Genomic DNA, 22484 nt, shown 5'->3' with positions numbered 1-22484 from the left:
TATTCAGGATGATCTTCGGGCACCTCCATGCCTCCAGTTTTTCCCATAGCAACGATCTTTTAATTACAGTCAAAAGCTTTTGACAAATCTATAAATGCTATGTAGATTTTTGTTGCCTTTGTTCTGTTTTGCTTTTAAGAGATTTAATATAAAGGAGGTTAGCTGAGGTGCCAATTCCCTTTACAAACCCCACCTGCCATTTGTGTAAATGACCCGTTCTCTCACTCCATTGTGACAAAGCTTTTAACAAGATTGACCCAAAGATTTTCCTGCCACATAGAGCAATGCAATTGGGCGGTAGTTGCCCGGGACCACTACCGCCGTCTTCCATGTCGAAGGGATTTGTGCCGTTGTCAATATCCCTCTATAAAAGGCGGTGGAGAAAAATGGCCCATAGTTCCAGATTTCTTTTTCAGCTGCATGTTAGTCAGCCCATCTGGGCTGGCGCCCTGGAGTTCTTCAATCTCCATATTAGGTCTTCAAATGTTGCCATTTCCAGGTCCAATATCTTTGATTCCGTAATAGGGTAGGGCGGACCGGCTGTAGCTGATCTAGGTGTTTCCTTTGAGGCATCTCTTCCTCTGCTTCTTGGTCATTTGTATAGTATCTGACCCAAGATGCTGCTGAAATTGGTTACACATCAGGGCGTTTTGTGGGACATCCATCTGATTTAGTGTAGCGCATATTGCTGTGGTATTCTTGGCTTTTATATTCATTAGCATAGATTGTGCATCTTGATTTATCATCTTTTTTTTTGCAATTTTAGCCAATTACGATACCTTTGTTTTAGTTTGTGTATTCCCTCAGCTTGGTTATCTAATTTACTCTTTTTAGTTTCTTCTTTTTCACAATCTGAATGTCATATGCATGCCTATGGGACATTGATGTCATCCAGTCTCCCGCTCTGTTGTATTAAAAATTGTTGAAATAACAGGGTATAGTTTATGTTTTTTTGTCTATACCCTCTGTGGCGGATTCAATTAAATCCACTAATTTTTCTGTCAGCCTTGGCAGCGTATTTTGTTTGATGCCAAGTCTATTTCGGCCTGGATTTATCCTCACGTTTTCCTCAAATATCTTTGGTGGTTCTTTATTTATGTTGTTGCAAACCATTCTTAATTGATAATGGTCTTAGTTTCGTGAACCTCCATACTATCAGTAATCCCACTCATTTGATGAAACGCTAATATAATCCAGAATCTGCAAACTTGTGGTTCCCTTCAGATCGGTTTCCCTGGGATATCTCCTTACATTATCCCATTCAGGATGACAGTGTCTCTAGATTGCGGCGCCTGCCTCCAGTTAACGCCTCTTTTTATCTTATTGGATGATGATGATGATGATGATGATGATGATGATGTCGTTTCTTCCCAAATTGGCATATTATTCTTATCAAGACATGAGCAATTTAAATCGCCAACAATGATTATAAGCGGATCCCTCCACTTTGCTCTTTCTTCATTAATCAATCGAGCCACATCATCTGGCATATTCTTCGTTCTTGCATCTGCCGGATTCCAATAGATATTCACTATTATGAGAGTTCTGTCCTTTTCTGTTGGTTCATTCAGGCGACCTATTGCTAGCAACTGCACAAATGGTGTGGGGTGGCGGCTAGATCTTAACATTCACGGTAACTCGTTTTTTATTGCTTCAATTCATCTACTCATCGGGCGACCCAGCTGGTTTTTGAACGCCAGATTTAATACCACCCAATATGCCTCCATTAAAGGGGTTTCTTGTAACTATACTTCCTGGAAACACAAGATATCTGTTTCCAAGATTATTTTGTCACTTCCTTGAAGGAGGCGAGACAAACCTTGCAGCTCATGATGGACCATTCATGCTATACGACATGGTGAACTATCCTACCTAACATATTATGCTATCTTTATTACACAGAAAAGAAGAAAAAATGTCTCCTGAATTACCATGTACAACAAAGTCAACCTGTATCTCCAAATGGTACAGCAATCATAAGTACCATTTGCATTTCAACTGTATTGTGTCACAATGTTACAAATACTATAAAATGCCCACACACTATGTTTAATTACTATACGCATATTATAATGGTTGTTTCCAATGGCTGGATTCAATTTCTGTACACATCATTACAATGGTTGTGGGCAGTGGCCAGATTCTTGGGTGCATGGCCGTATTATGCTGTGGTGGTTGTGGCCAGTGCCTAGATTCTTGGGTGCATGGCACTGTCCACAACCACCACAGGATAATACGGCCATGCACCCATGAATCTGGCCAATGGCCACAACCACCACACCAAAACTTGCCCTGAACTTCTCAATTCAAGTGACATCTGCAGACATCGAAATGGACTGCCAACACAATTTTTCACCTATGCCAATATCCCCATATCATCCAGATTACACTCCCCTACCCTACCTAATATTTTCAAGATATATATATTTGGGAAAACCCAGTGCAGAGAACGGAGAACTCCATCTGTCATTTCATTGCAGATCTTTAATGCAGTAAAATTTCTCTACATCATAACAGGGCACCACTGACAATGTTTCATCTTGGCACACATTTCAACACAGCAGCAGATATCCACCCTCGTGGAAAAGGGCTATTATCTTCCCAATCTTTAAAAAAGGAGATCTGGGTAGCCCACGTGCATATAGACCGATTTCCCTATTGGAGTCCTCTAAGATCTTTGGGAGAATTGTATTGGCTCGCATTGAATCTTGGTTAGGAGAAGCTACGATCCTCTCCGACATCCAATTTGGTTTCCGCTCAAGGGTCGGCACAATGGAACAGAGCCTGAACCTCTATCTTTTGGTGGCCAACTCGGTTTACTGCAGGGGAGAGGCTGTATATTTGGCCTTTATGGACTTGAGCACGGCCTTTGACAAGGTGGACAGGGCAAAACTCTGGGCCGTGCTCGGATCCATCGGATGCCCGGGGGATATCCTGAAGGTACTGGTCGAGTTGCACACCGACAATGAGGCGTGTGTACGCAGTGGCCCTGGGGGACACTGCACGGCCTGCTTTAGGGTGGGGTGTGGTGTCCGGCAGGGCTGTGTGTTAGCCCCTATCTGTTTCTGCCTTTATATTAATGGTCTATCATCTGAACTCATTGGTATTCTGGCCGACTTCCTGGTGTTGGGGGGCTGGGGTTTCCCAGTATTAGCATATGCGGACGACACAGTCCTGTTAGCTAGAACCCCTAGAGCATTACAGGCTCCGATCACTGCATACACAACTTGTGTGTAATCTAGGTTTAAAAATCGACACCAAAAAAAAAAAAAAAAGAAAATCGGCAGCGATGGCCTGCACGGGCAGAAAACGGCCAGTGGCCATGAAACCGATGCTCTGTGCTGGAGCAATTATACGAGTTAAGGCCTTTGACTACCTGGGCATTAGTTTTTCGGAAGCCCTGAATGGTAGAACACATGTGGACAAAATCAGCCAAAATGAGCCAACAAATTGGGGGAATCTTTTATTTTATGGCGAGATGTAATGGCCAGCCCTTAGACGTAATTACTAAGCTCTATGGAGCTCAAACATTGGCCGTTACCATGTATGGTGCCCCCATATGGGGCTTCAATAAGGTCGCGGATATCCAAGTAAAAGAAAACACATTCTTTAGACAGTTGCTGGGGCTCCCGAACTCCGCAGCATGTATTTCAACCCACAGAGAACTGGGAATGGAGTTTTGGGAGGACCAGTGGGCGCTGGCCCCGATCTTATTTTGGATTCGATTGTGAGCCAACGAATTTGCATCCTTGTGCCATTTCATTATTCGGACCCTGGTGGGGAAAGTGGGTTGGCAAAAAATCCCCTTACTTGCATACATTTCTAATGCCCTTGGGGAGGCCAACCTTAGTGTTCTTTTTCCAACAGTCTCGCTCATCACTAAGAGCGAGGGGTCTAGACTCAAAATTGTGGAAAGAGAGGTCATGGTAAGGAAAAGAATACTTCGGGAATATGGCAATAAATGTGATGAATTCCGTTCTACGATCAGTAGGCCCTCGGGGATTCAACCCTATTTAACATGGAGCCCCTACAAAAAGGACAGGTGGCTAATTACAAGGGCACATTTTGATTCCCTTCTTCTCCAAGCAAATACTGCTGGGTGGAAGGGATTTCAAGACGTAGCCGGCTGTCCGGTACGTGGACATCAGCTGGAAGATTTAGCTCATCTGATGTTTTTCTGTCCGGGTTACAAAGGCATTCGCAGGGCAAATCTGTTACCTGCCCTAAGGAAAACCGAGATACGCCATCACAAAGCCGAACTTGTTTTTATACTTAGTGCGGACACTGTTTTTACAGCTTGGGCGTTGCTCACATTTTTAAAAAGAGCAGTGTATTTTAGAAAATGTTTGCTGAGGCTCCAGGGAGATGGTAGCAAAGCATGAATCTTTTTTATAGTGGACTTACCTTGCATACCGATTTTACTGTGTCCCCGTTTAAACTGCATCGTACGAATCAGCGTATGCGAACTTACCACTGCTCAATTTTTATTTTCACCAGTCTTTTTAACATCACAAGTATTAGCTTCTAAGAATTGTAAATTCTTATTGACTGTATGTATATGTTTCTCATGTGATTGTTTGATGGATTTTTTTTTTTTTTAAATTCGAATAAACTTGTTTGACTGATTGTGATATCTATATCTAGGAATGAAGTGAACAATGTCAGACAAAGTAAAGCTGTGGAAAAACAGTAGTTGGGGTCATATCAAGAGGGTTGCAAAGTATTGTCTTCTGCAAAGCCTCAATCAATAAGCTATGTGGAAAGGTGGGTTTGAAAAATCATAAATTACATACAATGAATTTCTTAAATATACATTGTACGTTAACTGAAACATTTACTGATTTAAGAAGCAAGTCCATTACCATTGCCCAAACTTGGTGTGTGTCTTTGTTAAAAAATGGAGGGAACATTATTTAAACAATTTCACAAACATAGAAAGTATGGTTGCATATCTCAACACAATATGCATGATATTGTCTTAAATGGAACCATGATGCTAAAAACATCTTAATAACTATGTGCAGAATAGTAGATCATATGTACATGGACAAAGGGTATAGGTGGTTGACTCACAAAGATGTTACAAGTAACACTGACTCACATCTGGATAGTGCCATTAAAGTCACAAAAAAGTTACTAGGAGTAACTGGTTTGCTTTGGATGTACTCCAAACTTGCTCAGACTAAGTCAGAGCGACTGATAGTAACTTTTTCTAGGAACTGCATAGCTCCCCAGGGGAAAGTCAAAAGTATGCAGCTGCACCGCGTGTGGAGGTTAGATTACAAACTTGCTATGTACTGGTTTCAAGTAAGTAGCTGCTGCATACTGGTTGATGCCGATACCCAAGAGATGCTGAACGCTGTTAATGCTCATCAAATCTTTATTTTAAACCCAGCAACTGACTACTTTAAGTCTTCGGGTGATAGTAAAATGGTATTTTTCAACTTTCAAAAGGCCTAAAAAAAGGACAAAAAATAAATAAAATCAAACATTATGCATTGGTCTTTTGCAATTTAAAATGGTAGGTTTATGCTCAATGAAGAGCAGATTAAAATGCCACTTACTGCTTGAACTTGGATTTGAAGAGCGGCTGGGTTATCATAGCAAAAGTAGCTGCCTGTGAAAGAAAAAAAATATAACATCTGTATATGTAGAACTACAATATTGTCAATACACTTAACACATTTTACCAGTCATGAAATACATAGTTAAAGAATTGCTGTCACTCATTGAATACTTACACAGTTCAATGTTTCTAAACAAATGTGGCTAATCGGGAGGTAGATATGCAAGTTCTCCAATCCCTGGCTCATTCAAATAGGTGCACTCTTCAATTAAATATTCAATGCTTGCATTGTCAAAATGCGTGCTCCCAGAATGCAATGTTTAATTCAACCCACATTGCAACCTCCACCCGCCTCCTCCCTCACCACAACTCATTCATTGATAAACTGAGTCAGGGTTTCAGGCTGGTTCGTGCAACCATAGTGTGCCCATATTTAATTGTAGTTTAGCGCAGAGTGAATGTTAGATCTAAAGACCACAGCATGTAACATACAGCTTAATATCTCCTAATGTTCAGTGCTAAAATCAAAATTTGCATTTATTTTTCAACCAAGATTGATATTTGAGTATCACAATAAAACAGATCTACGCATGCACACATACTAAATGCTAGAACTTGGTGTTGATCAAAAGGTTTATTGAAAATCATATCTGGGTCAGGAGACAAGTCTGAAAATCAAATAAGTATTTTACACATGACGGTAGCCGATCCCAAAGTAAATAATGGGCTAGAAAGGGCAAACATAGCAAACCTACTCTAAGAATTAGCAGAAGAGGTCACACAGATCCTGGCCATTTTGTCCATACCTTTGGAAAAGTTAGCCGTCCTGCAGTTTCAAATGTTTCTGGTCACTAAAGCTTGGCTCCCCATCAGTCTGGCTTTCAACTGCAGTGTTAGGTTTTAGGGCCAATGTTGGAAGCTTAGTTGAAAAGGGGAACTATTTACCTAGTCATGTTGGACCTCTCAGCTTTATCCGTCACAGTCAATCAATCCATCCTAATCGGCACGTTGTCATTGGTGACCCACCTGGCCAGCAGCGCCTAACAGTGGTTCTGCTCCTTCATGAAGGAATGATCCGAGGATCCATCCCAGCCCATTTTAATCCGCTACATCATCCGTCACTTGTAGAGTATCTGGCCGGTTGTCCTGGATCCCCACCCTCATTTATGTGTTTCCTCTTTTTTACCTTGTTTAGTTTTGGCAGGCCAGCATGCAATAGGGTGCTGACCGCACATTTATATTGAGATTTCAGTTGCTGAACTGGGGTTTTCTGTGTTACAAAACTAGTCCTTGGAATCAGAGACTAGATAAGCTCCCAACATCTACAACTGAATGGTTCCAAAATGTAAGTGATCCTTTTTGAGAGTGGGGGGGGACAGAAGTCATTACAGACCATCTCTATTCCTCCTCTTTTTGGGCATTAGAATCTTAAGACAACCAAGGCCAAGAATTTGGGAATTCTACTTGGTCTATTGCTGAAAACAGTTCTCATGTCTCTAGGAATTCAGGTTCCATCACTCAAGAGACCCATATGAGAATTGATACGCTATATGAATGTACCTAAATTACATGGCCATTGCCTGTGACACAGAAGCTTGTGGGACACAGGTCCAGAGAACACTTCGACGTGATCAAACCTAAAGGGGTAGTTCGGTCAGAAATGTTATTGGACCAATCGATTGCACATGAATTTTAGAGCATACATATATGATTCTTTAAAAGAATTCCAATGCAACTTACCCGAGTTTCACTCACTTTAACACATGCGAAAACGACGGGTCGGGTAGCGCCATCTTGTACTAATCTTATCTGTTGGTCCATCACCCCAAGTTCAAGTGCCCTTATAGCACTAATTCAGATAACCCGCCCCTTAAGCTGACATCACTGGACGCTCACGCCCTTTTCACAATGCCAATGCACGTCTCATGTCAATGTCCTCTGTGAACAATCTACTGATGTGTCTCCATGGAAATGGCAAGAGGCCTAGTTCCTCGACAAGTGTAAACAAACCCTTTCTGATTACATAATGTTGGAGTTTCTTGTTCCTTCGTGTTAGTGCATTTCATTTCGAGTTTCCCTGACTTGTTTCTGCTCTGTTCGGCTATCTGCCAAGTACAACACACTGAGAGCCAGTACTTATACAGCCTAAAATGAATCAACTCAGAAGTCGCATTTCATTTCTTATATTATGGACAAATGTCTTTACAAAACCATATTTAAACATGTGTTCTTGCATGTTTTTAAAGTTTGAGCCTATTCATCTGGCTATTTTCACAGTGTTTTTGTAACAATGGCTGTTTTTTTGCTTGCATTTCTTTAACATTCAATATTAATGGGAAACCTCTTTTCTTTACTGTATACAAACAGAATCAGATGAAAGTCATGAGGATCATTTACCGGAGCCTGAACCCAGTCGTATGGAAGACGTTTCCACCTGGTGTACCTGCCATCATTGTGAGCCTATGTCTACTCTGGTGGAGAACTGCTGCTGCAGAGAAAACTCTGGCTGCTTGGCCTACATTGCCGTAGAAAACACCACCGCTATGCGTTACTGAGGTGCATAACATCAGGTCGCCTGCCTTACAAGAACAATGAGGATGGTGCTTATGCACGAACTTCGAGCTACAGTTCGCCCTCGTAATTCAAGTAATGAGTAAATTCACTCTATAGATGATGTCCATTTGAAGACAGACCGCTAACATAATGTGTTGTTCCTCTACATCAATATAACTTCGAAGGATCACTGACAAAATCATTTTTCTATAAATTGAATAAATGACTCATTCTAATCTGAAACCAAAGTGTTCATCTTTAGATTTATCGTCAAACAATTAAGTTTCTTTCACTTGGAAGCATCTCCCAAACTGTTTTTTGCTGGAATGTGCGTTCATGTTTCTAATTGATCCCTACTTGAAATCACAAGTAATATCAGTAATTTGCACAGAAAGGTACTTTTCAAAGCATAAGGAACAAGTTACTTACCTGTAACTGTTGTTCTCCAGCATGGGTCTGGCATGGATTCACATGCTCATGAATATCCCCCGTCGTCAGGCTGGGAATCCTCGGTAAAGAAAAATCAGTATCAGTTTCCTTTCTGATCTGTCTTTCGTAGTAGTAACCAATCACTGATCTCTGCGTCATACTGACCACAGCCAATGACTGCCCTCTCCCTAAGCCCAGCCTCTGGCAGCCATCTTCAGATTTGGTAGCACGTGAAGTGGCATTATGACCAAGTGAAGAGCCGTAGAGGGGTAGGCGGGAGGGTTTGCATGTGAATCCATGCCAGACCCATGCTGGAGAACAACAGTTACAGGTAAGTAACTTGTTCCTTCTCCAGCATGGGGTCGGGCATGGATTCACATGCTCATGAATAAAAGAATACATAGCAGTACACACATGCACAACCACGGGAGGTGGCAAAGGCTCAACATTAAGCATTACATCAAACTCAACATTAAGCAATTCTTACCTCCTCACCAGGCTCACCTTAGGCGAACAGGTTGCGCAGCACTGCTTGGCGGACCCTGGACTCCTCCCTGGAATCCCGATCGACGCAGTAGAATTTCGTGAAGGTGTGCGTCGACCTCCACGTAGCAGCCCTGCAGATGTCCAGCAAGGGCACACCAGATAGGAACGCCGTGGAAGCTGCGATCGCTCTGGTGGAATGGGCTCTCGGACGGCCAGGCAGCGGTCGGTTTGCCAACCGATGACAGTACATGATACAGCCGGAGAGCCATCTGGAAATGGAGGCCTTCGAGAGAGCCTTCCCCTGATTGACAGGTCCAAAGTTCACAAAAAGTTGTGACGTCTTCCGAAAACACTTTGTGCGGTCCACGTAGAACTTCAGCGCTCTAGCCACATCCAGCGAGTGCAAAGTCCCTTTCAGCCGGCGACGAAGGAGACGGGAAGAAAACAGGCAACACCAAGGGTTCGTTGAGGTGGAAGTTCGACGGCACCTTGGGCATGAAGGAGGGGTGCGTCCTGAGCACTACCCTCGTGTCGTGAAAAGTCAAGTACCGGGGCTTGCAGGAAAGGGCCTGGATCTCTCCCACCCGTCGTGCGGAGGTGATGGCCACAAGAAACGCTGTTTTCCACGACAAGAACTTCAACGGGGCCGAGTGCAGAGGCTCGAACGGAGGTCCCATGAGCTTGATCAGCACCACGTTGAGCTCCCACGCCGGGGCCGGAGCCTTCACCGGCGGGAACGATCTGAACAGTCCCTTCATGAATTCCTTCACCAGACGATGAGACCACAAAGACGTCCGCCCCGTGGTTCTGGTGTATCGGGAGATCGCAGCAAGATGAATCTTGATGGACGCGTGCGCCAGTCCAGCCTTGGCCAGCGTCAGTAGGTACGGCAGTACCTGGGGAGCCGTAATCCGCAGAGGGTTAATCTTCTGTGCGCGGCACCAGACAGAGAACCTCTTCCATTTGTGTCCATAGCATTTAAGAGTTGAGAACGCCCTGGCCTTTGCAAGAACCTCTCTGCAGTCAGCCGGTATGTCGTAGCCTCCAAACTAACGCTGCAGGAGCCAGGCCTGCAAGTTCAGCGACTTCGGGTCGTGATGGAGGATGGTGCCTCCTTCCCTGGAGAGAAGATCCGCGTCCACTGGCAGCTTGATTGACAGGGACGCTGACAAGTCCAGAAGGTCCGGGAACCATATCTGTCTCGGCCACGCAGGTGCGACGAGGATCATCCTGCAGCGTGACCTCTTGAGCTGGTTGATGAGCCGGATCAGAAGCGGCAATGGAGGGAACGCATAGAGGGACAGGCCCTCCCAGGGGAACGAGAAAGCATCGCCCATGCTCCTCGGCTGGGGAAACCTGCTGGGGAAACCTGCTGGCGAACCTCTGGCACTTGGAGTTCGCTGCCGTCAGGAAATCGCCCTCCTCTTAAAAGGTCGATCTGGGGTGTGCCCCACCGTCGGAAGAGGCGGTCCACTAGATCCTGTCGTAGTTCCCACTCGTGGCAAGAGCGCAGCTCTCTGCTGAGCGAGTCGGCGATGGTGTTCTTTATTATGAAACGGCACCAGAAACATCCCTTGGGCGACGGCCCAATGCCACAGGTCCTGTGCCTCCTTGGACAGGGCTGGGGATCTGGTACCGCCCCGCTTCCTGATGTAGAACAAGGTGGTGGTGGTGTTGTCGGTGAAGATCCTCACCACCTTGCCCTTGAGGGACGGAAGAAAAAAGACCTGAGGGCCCAAAACACTGCACGGAGTTCCAGAACGTTTATATGGAGGGACCTCTCCGCCGGCAGCCAAAGTCCCCTCGCGTGCAGGTTTTCGGTGTGCGCTCCCCACCCTTCCAGGGAGGCATCCGTGGTCACTGTCTTCTTGTCTTCTGGTGGCCCGGGGTCTGGAAGTCCATGCCCGCCGTCAGATGCGCGCGGGTGCCCCACCACCGGATCGCTCGTCGGAAACTCTCGTCGAGTGTGATCCTGTCCTCGAGGCCGCCCGTCGTCTGGATCCAGCGAGCGTCCAGGAACTCCTGCAACGGGCGCATCCGAAGCCTGCACAGGCGGATGAGATAAATGCAAGAGAACATCATTCCGAGGAGGGACTTGATGGACCTCACCTTGGCCGCGTCCGCAACCAGCATGCGCTGCACCTTGCCCAAGATGGCCCTCGTCCTTTCCTCCGACGGAGAGGCCAGAAGCGACACTGTGTTGAGCCTCGCTCCCAGAAACAGTGCATCTTGAGAGGGCACCAGGTGGGACTTGGCGTAGTTTATGGAGAATCCCAGGTCCGTGAGTAGTTGGACGGTCCTTGCCGTGTGCTCCGCGGCGAGCTCCTTCGTCTTCGCTCGGATGAGCCAGTCGTCCAGGTAGGGGTAGATGTGGATCCCCTCTCGGCGCAGCTGCGCAGCCACCGCTGCGAGGCACTTGGTGAACACCCTGGGTGCCGACCTCAATCCGAAGGGAAGGGCTCTGAACTGGTAGTGACGCCCTTGGACCACGAACCTGAGAAACTTTCGGTGTCCCTTTAGGATGGGGATATGGAAGTAGGCATCCTCCAAATCCAACGACGACAGGAAATCGCCCTCCTCCAGTTGACCCAGGACGTGTTGGAGGGTGACCATCCGGAACTTCTGTGCCTTGATGAATTTGTTCAGTCGTCGTAGGTCCAGGATGGGACGCCATCCTGCCGTCTTCTTCTTCACGAGGAAGTATCTTGAGTAAACTCCGGAGCCCCAAAGCCTGGGACGAGCTCGATGGCGCCCTTCTTGAGCATCGCCTTTACCTCCAAGAGAAGTTGAGGGGCGTGATGTTCTTTCCTGGCCACAGGGGGGACACGTGGGCACCTCTTTAGAAACTCAAGCGCGTGACCCTGAGGCAGGGCGTCCAGCACCCAACGGTCGGTGGAGATGGACTCCCACGCGCTGACGAAGCTCACCAGCCGCCCTCCCACCGGGGTGCTTCGGTGGTGGCCCGACCCCACGGCCGGTTCAGTCCTGCTTCGACGAGGCTTTGCCGCCTTGTCCTCCTTGGCGACGACGGCGGGGTCCGCCTGACTTGCCTCGTCCCCTGTAAGCTTCCTGTGACGACGAACGGGCCGCTTGATGGTAGGTGGAAAATCCGCCGCTGGAACCTTTGGAGGCACCCTGTTTGCCTCCGCCGCTCCGAAAGGGCGGCCGCCGTTGCTGGAGAACCCCAAGAGCCCAGGCCGTCTCCGTGTCCGCCTTGATGGCTTGAAGGGAATCGTCCACTGTTTTCCCAAACAGGTTGTTCCCGTCGAACGGCATGTCCAAGACTCTGGTCTGCACGTCCTGACGGAAGTCAGTAGCCTTGAGCCATCCACGCCGCCTAAGGCACACGCCGTTGCCCAACTGGCGAAATCCAGTGTCAGCGATGTCCGTCGCAATCGTAATGGCGTGGTCCGACGCCACCTCTCCTTCCTGCAAGATCTCTAGGGCTTCCGCCCTCTTGTCGTCTGGTAGGAAGTCCAGCAGGAGGGCCAGTTTGTACCACAACTCCCTGTCGTAGCGGGCTACGATAGCCAAGGCGTTGGCCGCCTTAATCGTCGTTGCTGCCGATAAGATGACTCTGCGTCCCATCGTGTCCAATTTCTTTCCCTCGCCGTCCAGAGGTTGACGTAGAGGCCACACCCCCCTCCCCTGCTTTCTTCCTGGCGCCGCGGAGACGACCGAGTCCGGGGTCGGCTGTGCCCGAAGGCACAAGGGGGCCGCGTCCGGGACCCGGTACTTCTTCTCGTACCGATCCCTCCTAGCCGGCGTCGTGGATGGGTTCTTGAGGAGGGCGAGGCCCTCATCCCAAATATCGTCTAGTAGAGGTACAGCGAGGACCGTCTTCCTCTTGGTCTCGCGCCGTTGATAAAGGAAACCTTCCTTCTTCTTCTCTTCCGGGCAGAGCTGGAAAAGCTCGGATGCCGTGGCGATCATGGAGTGAAACGATCCAATCTCGTCGGGCGGGGAAGCCCGGGTGGGAGGTGACGACGGGAGATCCTCATCGTAAACCTCGTCGATTGGAACCCGTCGCGGCCGTGTCAGTCCCCGTATCATCCCCACGTGTCGTGGACGGGGAGGAGGGCTGAGCAGGGCGCGATGGTTGAAAAGGAGGTGGAGGCTGAATCCTTCTTCTCTTAGGAGGAGGGCTCCCAGAAGGGCCTGGTTCCGGGTCCCCCGTCGGGAGCGGTTCCTCTGTTGGTGGTAGCGGCAGTCTCGTCCTTATCTCCCAGCATAAGGACTGTATAGCCAACAAAATGGCTGCCGAGTTGTCTTGCGGCACTGGTTGAGGGAGTTCCGACGGGCGATCAGGAGTCCCTCCCGACAGGATGGCCTTCCACGCCAGAGCCGTGGCCTAAGACTTCGATCAGCTCCTCCTCAGAGGTTGAGGCCGAGTCCACGACGACCTCCTGCCCCCCCTTTTTCTTCTCCGTCGGAGGTTTCACGGGGGTCCTGTCGATGGGCATGAAAGAGGACTCCCTCCGCGGTGGCAGGGAGATTCTGGGCCCCGAGGTCGCCACCACTGGTGTAGCCTCCACAGGCTGAGCCAGGGCCACCGCGACTGTCTCGATAGAGGCCTTGGCCGGATGGATCAAGGCTTTCACCACCTTAGGTGCGCTCACCGCCTTCTCCTTGGGGGAGGCTCACCACCTCGCCCCCCCTCCGATGGGGCCTTAGGGCATGACCGGGGTCTCTCCAGGAGTTTCGCCGGGTGCTCGGCCTTCCTCTTACCCGAGCCAGAGCGTTGGCTCGTGGTTGATGGCGCCGGGCAGGATGCGCCCTGCCTGGCGCCCGTAGAGCCCGACCGTTCGGCGCTCCCGGTGCCAGCGGACTCGCGGTGCTTGGCCTTCTGTTGGACCCCCCCGTCGCCGGGGCGCCCTCAAAGGTCTTAGAAGACCGCTCGGACTTCTTCTTCTTCTCGCCTGACGGGCTCTTTCCTTCCAGCCAGTTGGCGAGACGTTGATGGCGGTCCTTCATGGTCCGCTCCGACATATTGCCGCAAAACGCACAGTCCTCCTCCACGTGCGTCTTGTCCTCATGTAGGCAGTAAAGGCAAAGGGAGTGTTTGTCCTCCTTAAAGACATTCTGAAGCTGGCATTCAGGGCAGACCCTGAACAGCTTTTCGGGCGTCGAGCTTCCCTTCTCCTGGGCCATGCTCGAGAAGGGCCTGAGAAACTTCTGGAATCCTCCAAAAGCGTGCTCGACGAAATCTTCACCCTTGAGGGGCGTAGAAGAATCCGACACGGGTCCCCGTTGATTGGATAAAGAAACGGTGGAGCTTGAGGCTCTTTTGACCGAAAAAAGAGACATTTTTCTAAGAAAAACGTGAAAAAAAGCACTAACGCTCGAGAGCAATAGCACGAGGATCCCAACACTTGAACGTGCGGTAAAAATCTGAAGATGGCTGCCAGAGGCAGGGCTTAAGGAGAGGGCAGTCATTGGCTGTGGTCAGTATGACGCAGAGATCAGTGATTGGTTACTACTACGAAAGACAGATCATAAACGAAACTGATACTGATTTTTCTTTACCGAGGATTCACAGCCTGACGACGGGGAATATTCATGAGCATGTGAATCCATGCCAGACCCCATGCTGGACAACAATGCCTTACATTTTAAAAGGTAATGTAAACAAAAAAAATCTAATTAATGGGTTTATTGAAGTAAACTATTTCTGCATCTCCTACACAGCTAGTACAGATTTGTGGCATATCGTGGAGTCATGGAAGACTGGGATTTCACGTTCAACGAGTAATACCTGCCCGTGTGGTTTGAGCCATTTGTGATGAATTCCCCAGTGACTACAGACAATACCATGGATTTATACAGGCAGTACCTCGGCCTCAGCAGTATAATTTGTAGTGTCATTGCCATCCACTTCACCAAACTAAATAAAAAATTAGTTAATCTGAACAGTTGTTGGACATTTTTTGCAAGTTCACAACATGTCCAAAAATCTAAGAGCATCGTAAAATATTGGTGTGCTTTAACAAGTTTACTGGCCTATCGCACTCGCCACATCCATCCCCCTCCGCTATCAATAACAGTTAGCACCGGTGGGCGTGTTCTCACAAAGGGGCTGGGAGGATGTGTACGCGCATGGTGCCGAATACCATGTACACCACAAAGGGTTCGTTCACATGGGCACCCATATCCACATGGCCACCCCAGACCCAGTGTCTCCAGGCTCCTATTGAAGACCCCATCCCTGCAATCAACTGTGTCTTTGGACTGTGTTCCGGGCCCATTGCGCTTGCATCATCCACATCCATCCCCCTCAGCCATCAATGACAGTTCACACTTGTGGGCGTGTGCTTGCAAGGGGTCTGCACCGACGGGATTGAGGAGGTCAAACATTGTCATAAGAGGCCTGGTGTGTGTGAACAAACATGTCAGACGTTCACATACACCCACTTCTGTAAAGCTTTATAAAACAATGTGGGGGTTAACAAAAAACCTCTGAGATCGACAACAGATATCGCCAGCTCTCCACTTTTTACCTTGAATGCCGAGTCAGCTCATCTGTTCTTCAAAGTAACGGTTAGTTAACTTTTACTATTGTTTTTTGTAGTTTCAATGTTCTCTGCCAGGCCACTTTCTATTGCTTTATACTCTATGTACACCCCATTCTCATTTTATTTTGTTCAAAATGTCTACACCATTATGAACCGTCCTACACATTTTTACCTCTGTAATTAGCACATAAAATTACAGAGTAGTGTTTCCAAATGTACATTTTGGTAGTGCACGTTTGCGTTACGTGCCATTTTTTTTTATAAAGTAAAACATTTTTAAATTATCAAAGGAATATGATGTTTGATTTACTCACTGTGGTACTTTTTTTTTTAATAGTAATATTTATTTATATTTATTTACAAGATTATAGGGACAATCCACCAGTGCCTTGTTGTATCGTTTTGGGTTGCACTAAGTCCTGCATGCATTTTCAAAGGATTTAAATTTAATAAGAAAATGGGTCTGGAGCTGTGGATTTCCATTATTCGAAATTGAAAGCAGAGTCAAGGATGTCATGGATGGCATGATGGGCAATCGATTTTGCGCCTGCAGCACACACTTCTCAGAAGATATGTGCCAACAATCACAGTACACTAAAAAGCCTCACTCCAGACTCCTTTGCAAATTACTTCCCAATGCTGCTCCAACTGAATTTCAGCACACGCTGACACAGGTGAGTAGTGGACAGTGAATTTCTAAATGTATTTTACAATTTTCTAACTTTGCCTGTATAATATGTCTTATAAATGACCTCTCAATATAGCGAAATAGTCTGAACAGGTAACATAATGAACTGTTTTCAGTTTTTGGGGAATAGTTCCAGTGAAATGTTATTAGACAAGTTTCCTTCGTGACACAATGTACTGTGGTTTGTACATTTTGAATTTTTGATTACTTTGTGTATCTCTACATATACTCGAATAGTTCAAAACAATGGGAGCCTTTTGAAAAATACACTCACATTGCGTCCTTTAAGAGAAAGGTCATTTTTTTAAAAGATTACCATGTCTGTCTTTATGTAGACCGAACGTTACCATGTAGGAAACAAAAGACACATCCAAAATCCTAACCATGAGGCCAAGCAACTTGCAAACTTTTTTTTCATCGTTTTTGATGTGGCCAAAATCGTAATCCTAATGTCCATTTTCTAATGAACAATGGTATGAATGTATAAAATCAATTAAAGGACTGTGATGCTACGTCGAGTTAACAGCAATCTCGCTCACCTTTCAAGTAAGTTTTTTAGAATATTCCTTCCGATGAGACTATGCAAAATATGTATTTGTTAAAGGTCAACTTAAAACATTACACGGCCCTCGGAAGTGTAGTTATGGTTAAGTTGCTAAACTCGCTTTTTTGGTGGCTTAGAACTTCTCACCAAACTTTGCAAAAAAAAGTATATGGCGGGCTCTGAATTTTTTCGCCAAGTTGGGTGAGGTTTTGTGCAGGGGGGGAGGCAAAGTTATAGGGGGGTCCCAAATTTCTTTTTTTTTCCCCCATTGACTGAATGGCCAAAACTTTGCACCAAATTTGTGGCATGAGCGGGGTTTGGGTCAGAAAGTGTGCTTTTGTGTGTTTGGTGGGAATCCGATCAGTACTTTTGTTGAAAACGACTGAAATGCACATCTCAAAAAATTAGAGCAGACCCATTTCCCTGTTCGCTCCACGCACTGAAGTCTCATTGGCCTGCGGTACGCCGGTACGCTGTGATGTCGGCGAACATTGGACGCGGACGGTGGTTGGCTGGAGGGAAGCGTGCTGTGCGTCAAAGGTTTTGGGAAACGCTGCCATGGTGTATCAGAGGAGAATGTGCCGGCAGAAGGGTCTAGAAAAAATGTTTTGGCGGCAAGAAGGGAAAAAAAAGGATTGGGGGAATAAGAAGGGATTTGTGTGAGATATGTGAATAGGTGGAAGAAGACGGAGGACTGGCTGCAGTATTCTTGCGTATTGCACCACATCACAAGTACCTACACAGGCGACTACTTTGTGTGGTGATTGGAAGCAGCTGTCGTAACGGCCCGATAGCTTGTGCTGCGACCTGTTTGCGCCGACCTCTTTCTGTGGTGAGTGGTGGCAGGCGATTTTCAGAAGGGGAGTGATTTGCACAGGACATAGGTTGAGTGGGAGTGCGGGTGGTTGTGCTGTGCGGATGGATTGCGGTAGTTGTGGACATGGTGGCATGCATGGGTGCATGAAATTGGGGTGGCTCTGTTGAAGGGTTATACTATTGGGTGCATGGCCCTAGGCCGTATGGCATGCAGTTAAGAGCCTAGGCCTTCAGCACACCCACCACAGCAATGCATGTCTTACTCTGCATTCGGTAGAGGGTGGTGCTTACATAGTGTGGTGTGTGCAGATAGGTTGGAGTAGGACCAATGTTGCGAACAGTATGTGAGAGAATAATTTGTGAATGAAGTGGGTACGGCCATAGTATGTGAATGAAAGTGCACAGGGGTGCAGGAGACAGTGGTTTCCTTCTACATTATGGTAACGGTTCCACTTTTTTGCTGCATAGCTCCATGGCGGTGCACAGGTTGGGTAGGAGTGATGGTGGCAGTGGTGTGTATGTGGATTGTCGTACTTGGTGACATGCATGGTGGCATTACATTGCAGTGGGTGTGTTGAAGGTCTAGACTATTGGGTGCATGGCCGAAGGCTGTAGGGTATGCACTGAAGAGCTTAGGGCTTGAGAATAGTCACAGCAGTAATGCATTTGTGACTCTACATCAGTTAGAGGTTGGTGACTTGCACAGAATGGGTGAGGAGCAAATTTCAGATGCAATAGAGCAGCAGAAGTGAGCTCGAATGCGTGCACGTTTGGTTGCGTAGGTGAGGTCACTGTTAGAACATGGCAAAGTTTTTATGTGTGGTTGAAGATGGTGCAGTGAAAGGTCACGCAGTGTGTGCACTGGGTGCAGTGTTTGCATGAGTATGGAAGAGGGTTTGGTTGAAGTGCAGCTTATACGTGCTTGGATAGTGTGCTGTGTGCAGATTGCTTGGAGTAGGGGCAATGTTGTAACATTTTGTGGTTAGGTTGGCAGTGACAACACTTTCTGAATGGAAGTGGGTAAAACCATACTAAGTGAATGAAAGGGCGTAGGTGTGCCGGAGACAGTGTAATGTTTGTAGAATATGGTAACTGTTGCATTTAACGCTGTGTAGCTCCATTGCGGTGCAGAGGTTGGGTAGGAGTGCTGGTGCCAGTGGTGCATATGTGCATAGTGGCAGTTGGCGACATGCCGACATGTATGGTTGCATTATGGTGCGGGAATGTGTGCAAGGAGCACACCCACTGCAGCAATGCAGGTTTGACAGTGCATCAGACAGAGGGTGGTGAGCTTTGGAGAATGGGGGTGGAGCACATTGTAAACGTGCTGCAGCAGCACAAGTGAGTTGAAAAGCGTTTATTGTGCGACCATGGTTGGGTGATAGTTGCTTTCACACTGGGGAGGACACAGTTATATCGAGTGGGGAGGAGTTTGCCAAAAAGCCTAATTAGCTAATTGCGCTTTCCAAATAGTCTCTTGTGCACATGTGTTGTGCTAAAAGACACATGCTCTACCGCATTGGTTGTTGCATGTGTTAGCTGTCATCCAGATGAAAAATGAACATTAGTTTTAATAGGTTTTCTCTGGATGAACAGGTGCAGGTTGAAATTGTAAAAACAATGAAGAATTTTTCTTCAACGATGTTCTCTCCGATGATAGTTACAGGAAAGACCCCTGAATGCTTAGGCAGGGGTTCCTTAATCCGAACGAGCGTAACCTGTGTAGTTCATGTTGTGCACTAGGTATGGTCGTTCTCTAGCCGACCGGTTTCTGTGGAACAAATTAGTGGGCCACATTCATCAGGGCTTCGCAGGGCATCTGGGTATGTGCCTGCTGGGAATCACATCTGTATCTCTTCAAAAACACTCCCTGTAGAGGTGACAAGGAGGGAGGGGAGAGAGATTGGGCACAGGTAAATATCTAGTGCTATGTCCAAAGATTGTCTCGAAACACTACATTAGTATATAATGAGGGGAGAAGGCTTACCCGCTCCGTGTGGTCTGGTAACTTAGCACGGTGGGTGAGACGACCCGGAACCTGTGGGCCAAAAGACAATGAATACTGTCAATAGTGATGCCTAAGTGCATCGTTTCGGAAAAGCAACAGGTAGCATGATAATTGCTATCTATTTTAACCAAATTGAGTGTATATCCTGTCTACAGCGACACGCGCTGCGTGGTCGCTGATGGTTTAGCAAACATACGAGGACATCCTGAGTCAAGGACACCACGCTCGAGGGGAGGGAATGGGTGGGGGGGGTGGCAGTCCGAGGCAAACCGCGAGGGGTGGTCGCTTACCTTGGAGCGTTCGTCTCTGTTCGCGTAACGAACCGCGCGCGAGAGATGTGTTTCTCAGCGGGCGGCGTTCGCAGACTGTTTTTATTTCCATTGTGTGCCGCGCGCGCGCGCCTGGCTCTAGCATGGCCGCCCCATCTGAAGGAGGCGGCGGCCATCGCAGAGTCAGGCAACGCGCGTCGCGGATCGCAGGGACATCGGCCAGCCACATTGTGCCTGGAGGGCACTGGTCACCGAAAAGGTATGATTCATTACTGTATGTTCAATGGCAATAGTTCACATGACCCCATAGCTCTCACACAGTGCGAGCGAATGCAGAGGAATGCAATGTAGAGAGAAGCAGAGAAGCACAAATCACAACACTATATCACAACATAAAATTAGAGGAATAACCACTGGTCCACTTTCAATCTGGCTCATAAGGTTGCCAATGATTGCCAGTGCGTTGCTTCATTCAGCCCAAATTTGTCTGTTTTGAGACGGAAAATCCAAAGTTGTTCCCGTCTGAACAGCAAGTTCTGTATATTCCCCCCTCTGGTGGGGATGGCCATTTTTTCGATTATTGTCCAAGTGAAATCTGCCGGGGTGTGCTTTTGGGCTAGAAAATGTTCCACCATAGGTGCCGTAATCTTCTTCGTGCGGATGCATGATCTATGTTCTGCAAGGCGTGTTTTAATAGGACGTGTTGTCATGCCTACGTAGCGTTTGTTGCAGGGGCATGTAATGATGTAAATCACGTTACTGCTGTTGCAGTTCGTAAATGTTTTTTGAATCCACGGGAAATGCCACCCTATGTCAATGGAGGTGGTTCTCTTGGTGCTGGAGCAAGCATTACATGCGCCACAAGGAGTGTGGCCAGTTTCTGGGTTCTGTCCCCACAGTGTGTTTGGTTTGGGTTCTATTTCTTTGTATGAATGTACGAGGGCGTCACGTAAGTTCTTCCTTCTTTTTAATGCAAACCTTGGGGTTTCTATACTGTGCTGGCCGACGTTGAGGATTGCCAAAGTTTCACGATTTCTTTCTTGATCTTGTTGATGAGTGGAGAAAAGCTCATTACTGCTGTTATAATGTTGTTGGCTTCATTCGGCTTGGCTTGATGTTCCATAGTGACTTCGCGTGGGATGTTACTGGCTCGTTTGCGTGCCTGTTTAATTATACGTTTAGGATACCCCCTATTGTGGAGTTTGGTTGCGAGGTCTGCTGATTGTCGATTGTAATCTAGTAATGTTGAACAGTTTCTCCGGTATCTAAGGAATTGTCCAAACGGTAAGTTCCTTCTCAAACTGGTAGGGTGGAAGCTCCCGTAGGTGAGTAGTGAGTTTCTATCCGTAGGTTTGTTAAACACTGTGCTGTGGATGGTTGCATTTCGTATCTCGAGAGTGAGATCTAGGAAATGTACAGACTCTGTACTATGGGTCTCTGAGAAATTGAGAAAGGGGTTCTGACTGTTGAGCCATGTCATGAACAATACAAGCTCAGGTTCAGTGCCTTTGAAGAGGAGTAACACATCGTCGATGTATCTAGACCATAATTCCAATTTGGGTAGCCATGGGTTAGCTGGATTGTAGATTCTTTCTTCTTCAAAGTTGGCTACGTATAAGTTCGCAAGACTCGGGGCGATTGTGGCTCCCATTGCCGTCCCAGAAACTTGTTCGTAGAACGAGTTCTCATAGATGAAGAAATTTTTGGTCAAGGCAATCTCCGCTAATTGCATCACTAGGGTAACTGGAGTTTGCATGGGAGGATCTCTTTCTCGTAGTATTTGCTCAATGACTCTAAGTGTGGCCATTTGGGGGATCTTAGTGTAGAGGGATTCGATGTCCAGTGTCACCAGGATGTTGTGTGCAGGATTGAAAGGGCGGTCCTTGATGAGTTCTAGAACGGCTGTAGTGTCCTTGAGGTATGAACGCATTTTCACAACTTCTGGTTTCAAAAAATAGTCCACAAACTGTGACAGTGGTTCCAGTATAGAGCCTATCCCGGATACAATAGGTCTGCCGGGTGGTGGATTCCTCCCTTTGTGGATTTTTGGTAGAGCATAGAAAGCCGGTTTTTTAGGGTATTTAGGGTTAAGGAATTCATACTCTTTGTTACTGATAAGTTCCTCAGCAATGGCTTCCTCTAGAATGGGTACTATCTGCCGTCTGATAGCTTCAGTGGGGTCCGATCCAAGTGGTCTATAGCTCGCATGATCTTGTAGGAGTTCCATCACCATTTGGTGGTATGCCATAGTGTCCATTATTACCATGGCACCCCCTTTGTCGGCTGGTTTTATGGTAATAGCGTCATTGTTGGATAGGGATAGAAGTGCCTGTTTATTCTTCTTGGAAAAAATTTTGAATCCCGGCATACTTTCTGACTCCAGTTCCTCCAGTTTCTTCAGGAGTGCTTTCTCAAACGTGATGGACTCGGGTGTAATGGCATTAGGCGGGGGGTAGAAGGTGGATTTTCCTCTCAGGGTGGTAGCCTTCTTCTCTTCTGAGAGTTTAATTTGCCCAAGATATTGTTTCAACCTGATTTTTCTGATGAGTTGGGCAATTTCTATCCTAGTTTGGAATGGGTCATGCTCGGCTGTGGGCACAAATGAAAGTCCCT

General features: G+C 47.1%; 1 protein-coding gene across 2 annotated transcripts in view; it reads right to left on the bottom strand.

The window, feature by feature from the left end:
- MFSD1 (major facilitator superfamily domain containing 1) overlaps positions 1-22484 on the bottom strand; it is a 499977-nt gene that overhangs the window by 418729 nt on the left and 58764 nt on the right. For both annotated transcript variants that reach the window (XM_069618453.1, XM_069618454.1), the window contains exon 2: positions 5565-5617. In XM_069618453.1, coding sequence (XP_069474554.1) covers positions 5565-5617 — 53 coding nt within the window. The remainder of the gene's footprint in view (positions 1-5564; positions 5618-22484) is intronic.

The sequence above is a fragment of the Ambystoma mexicanum genome, chromosome 10, assembly GCF_040938575.1.
Source record: "Ambystoma mexicanum isolate Mex_15411 chromosome 10, UKY_AmexF1_1, whole genome shotgun sequence".
Classification (NCBI taxonomy): domain Eukaryota; kingdom Metazoa; phylum Chordata; class Amphibia; order Caudata; family Ambystomatidae; genus Ambystoma; species Ambystoma mexicanum.
Note: the sequence above shows the minus strand (reverse complement) of the source record. Positions and strands in the feature narration are given on the sequence as shown.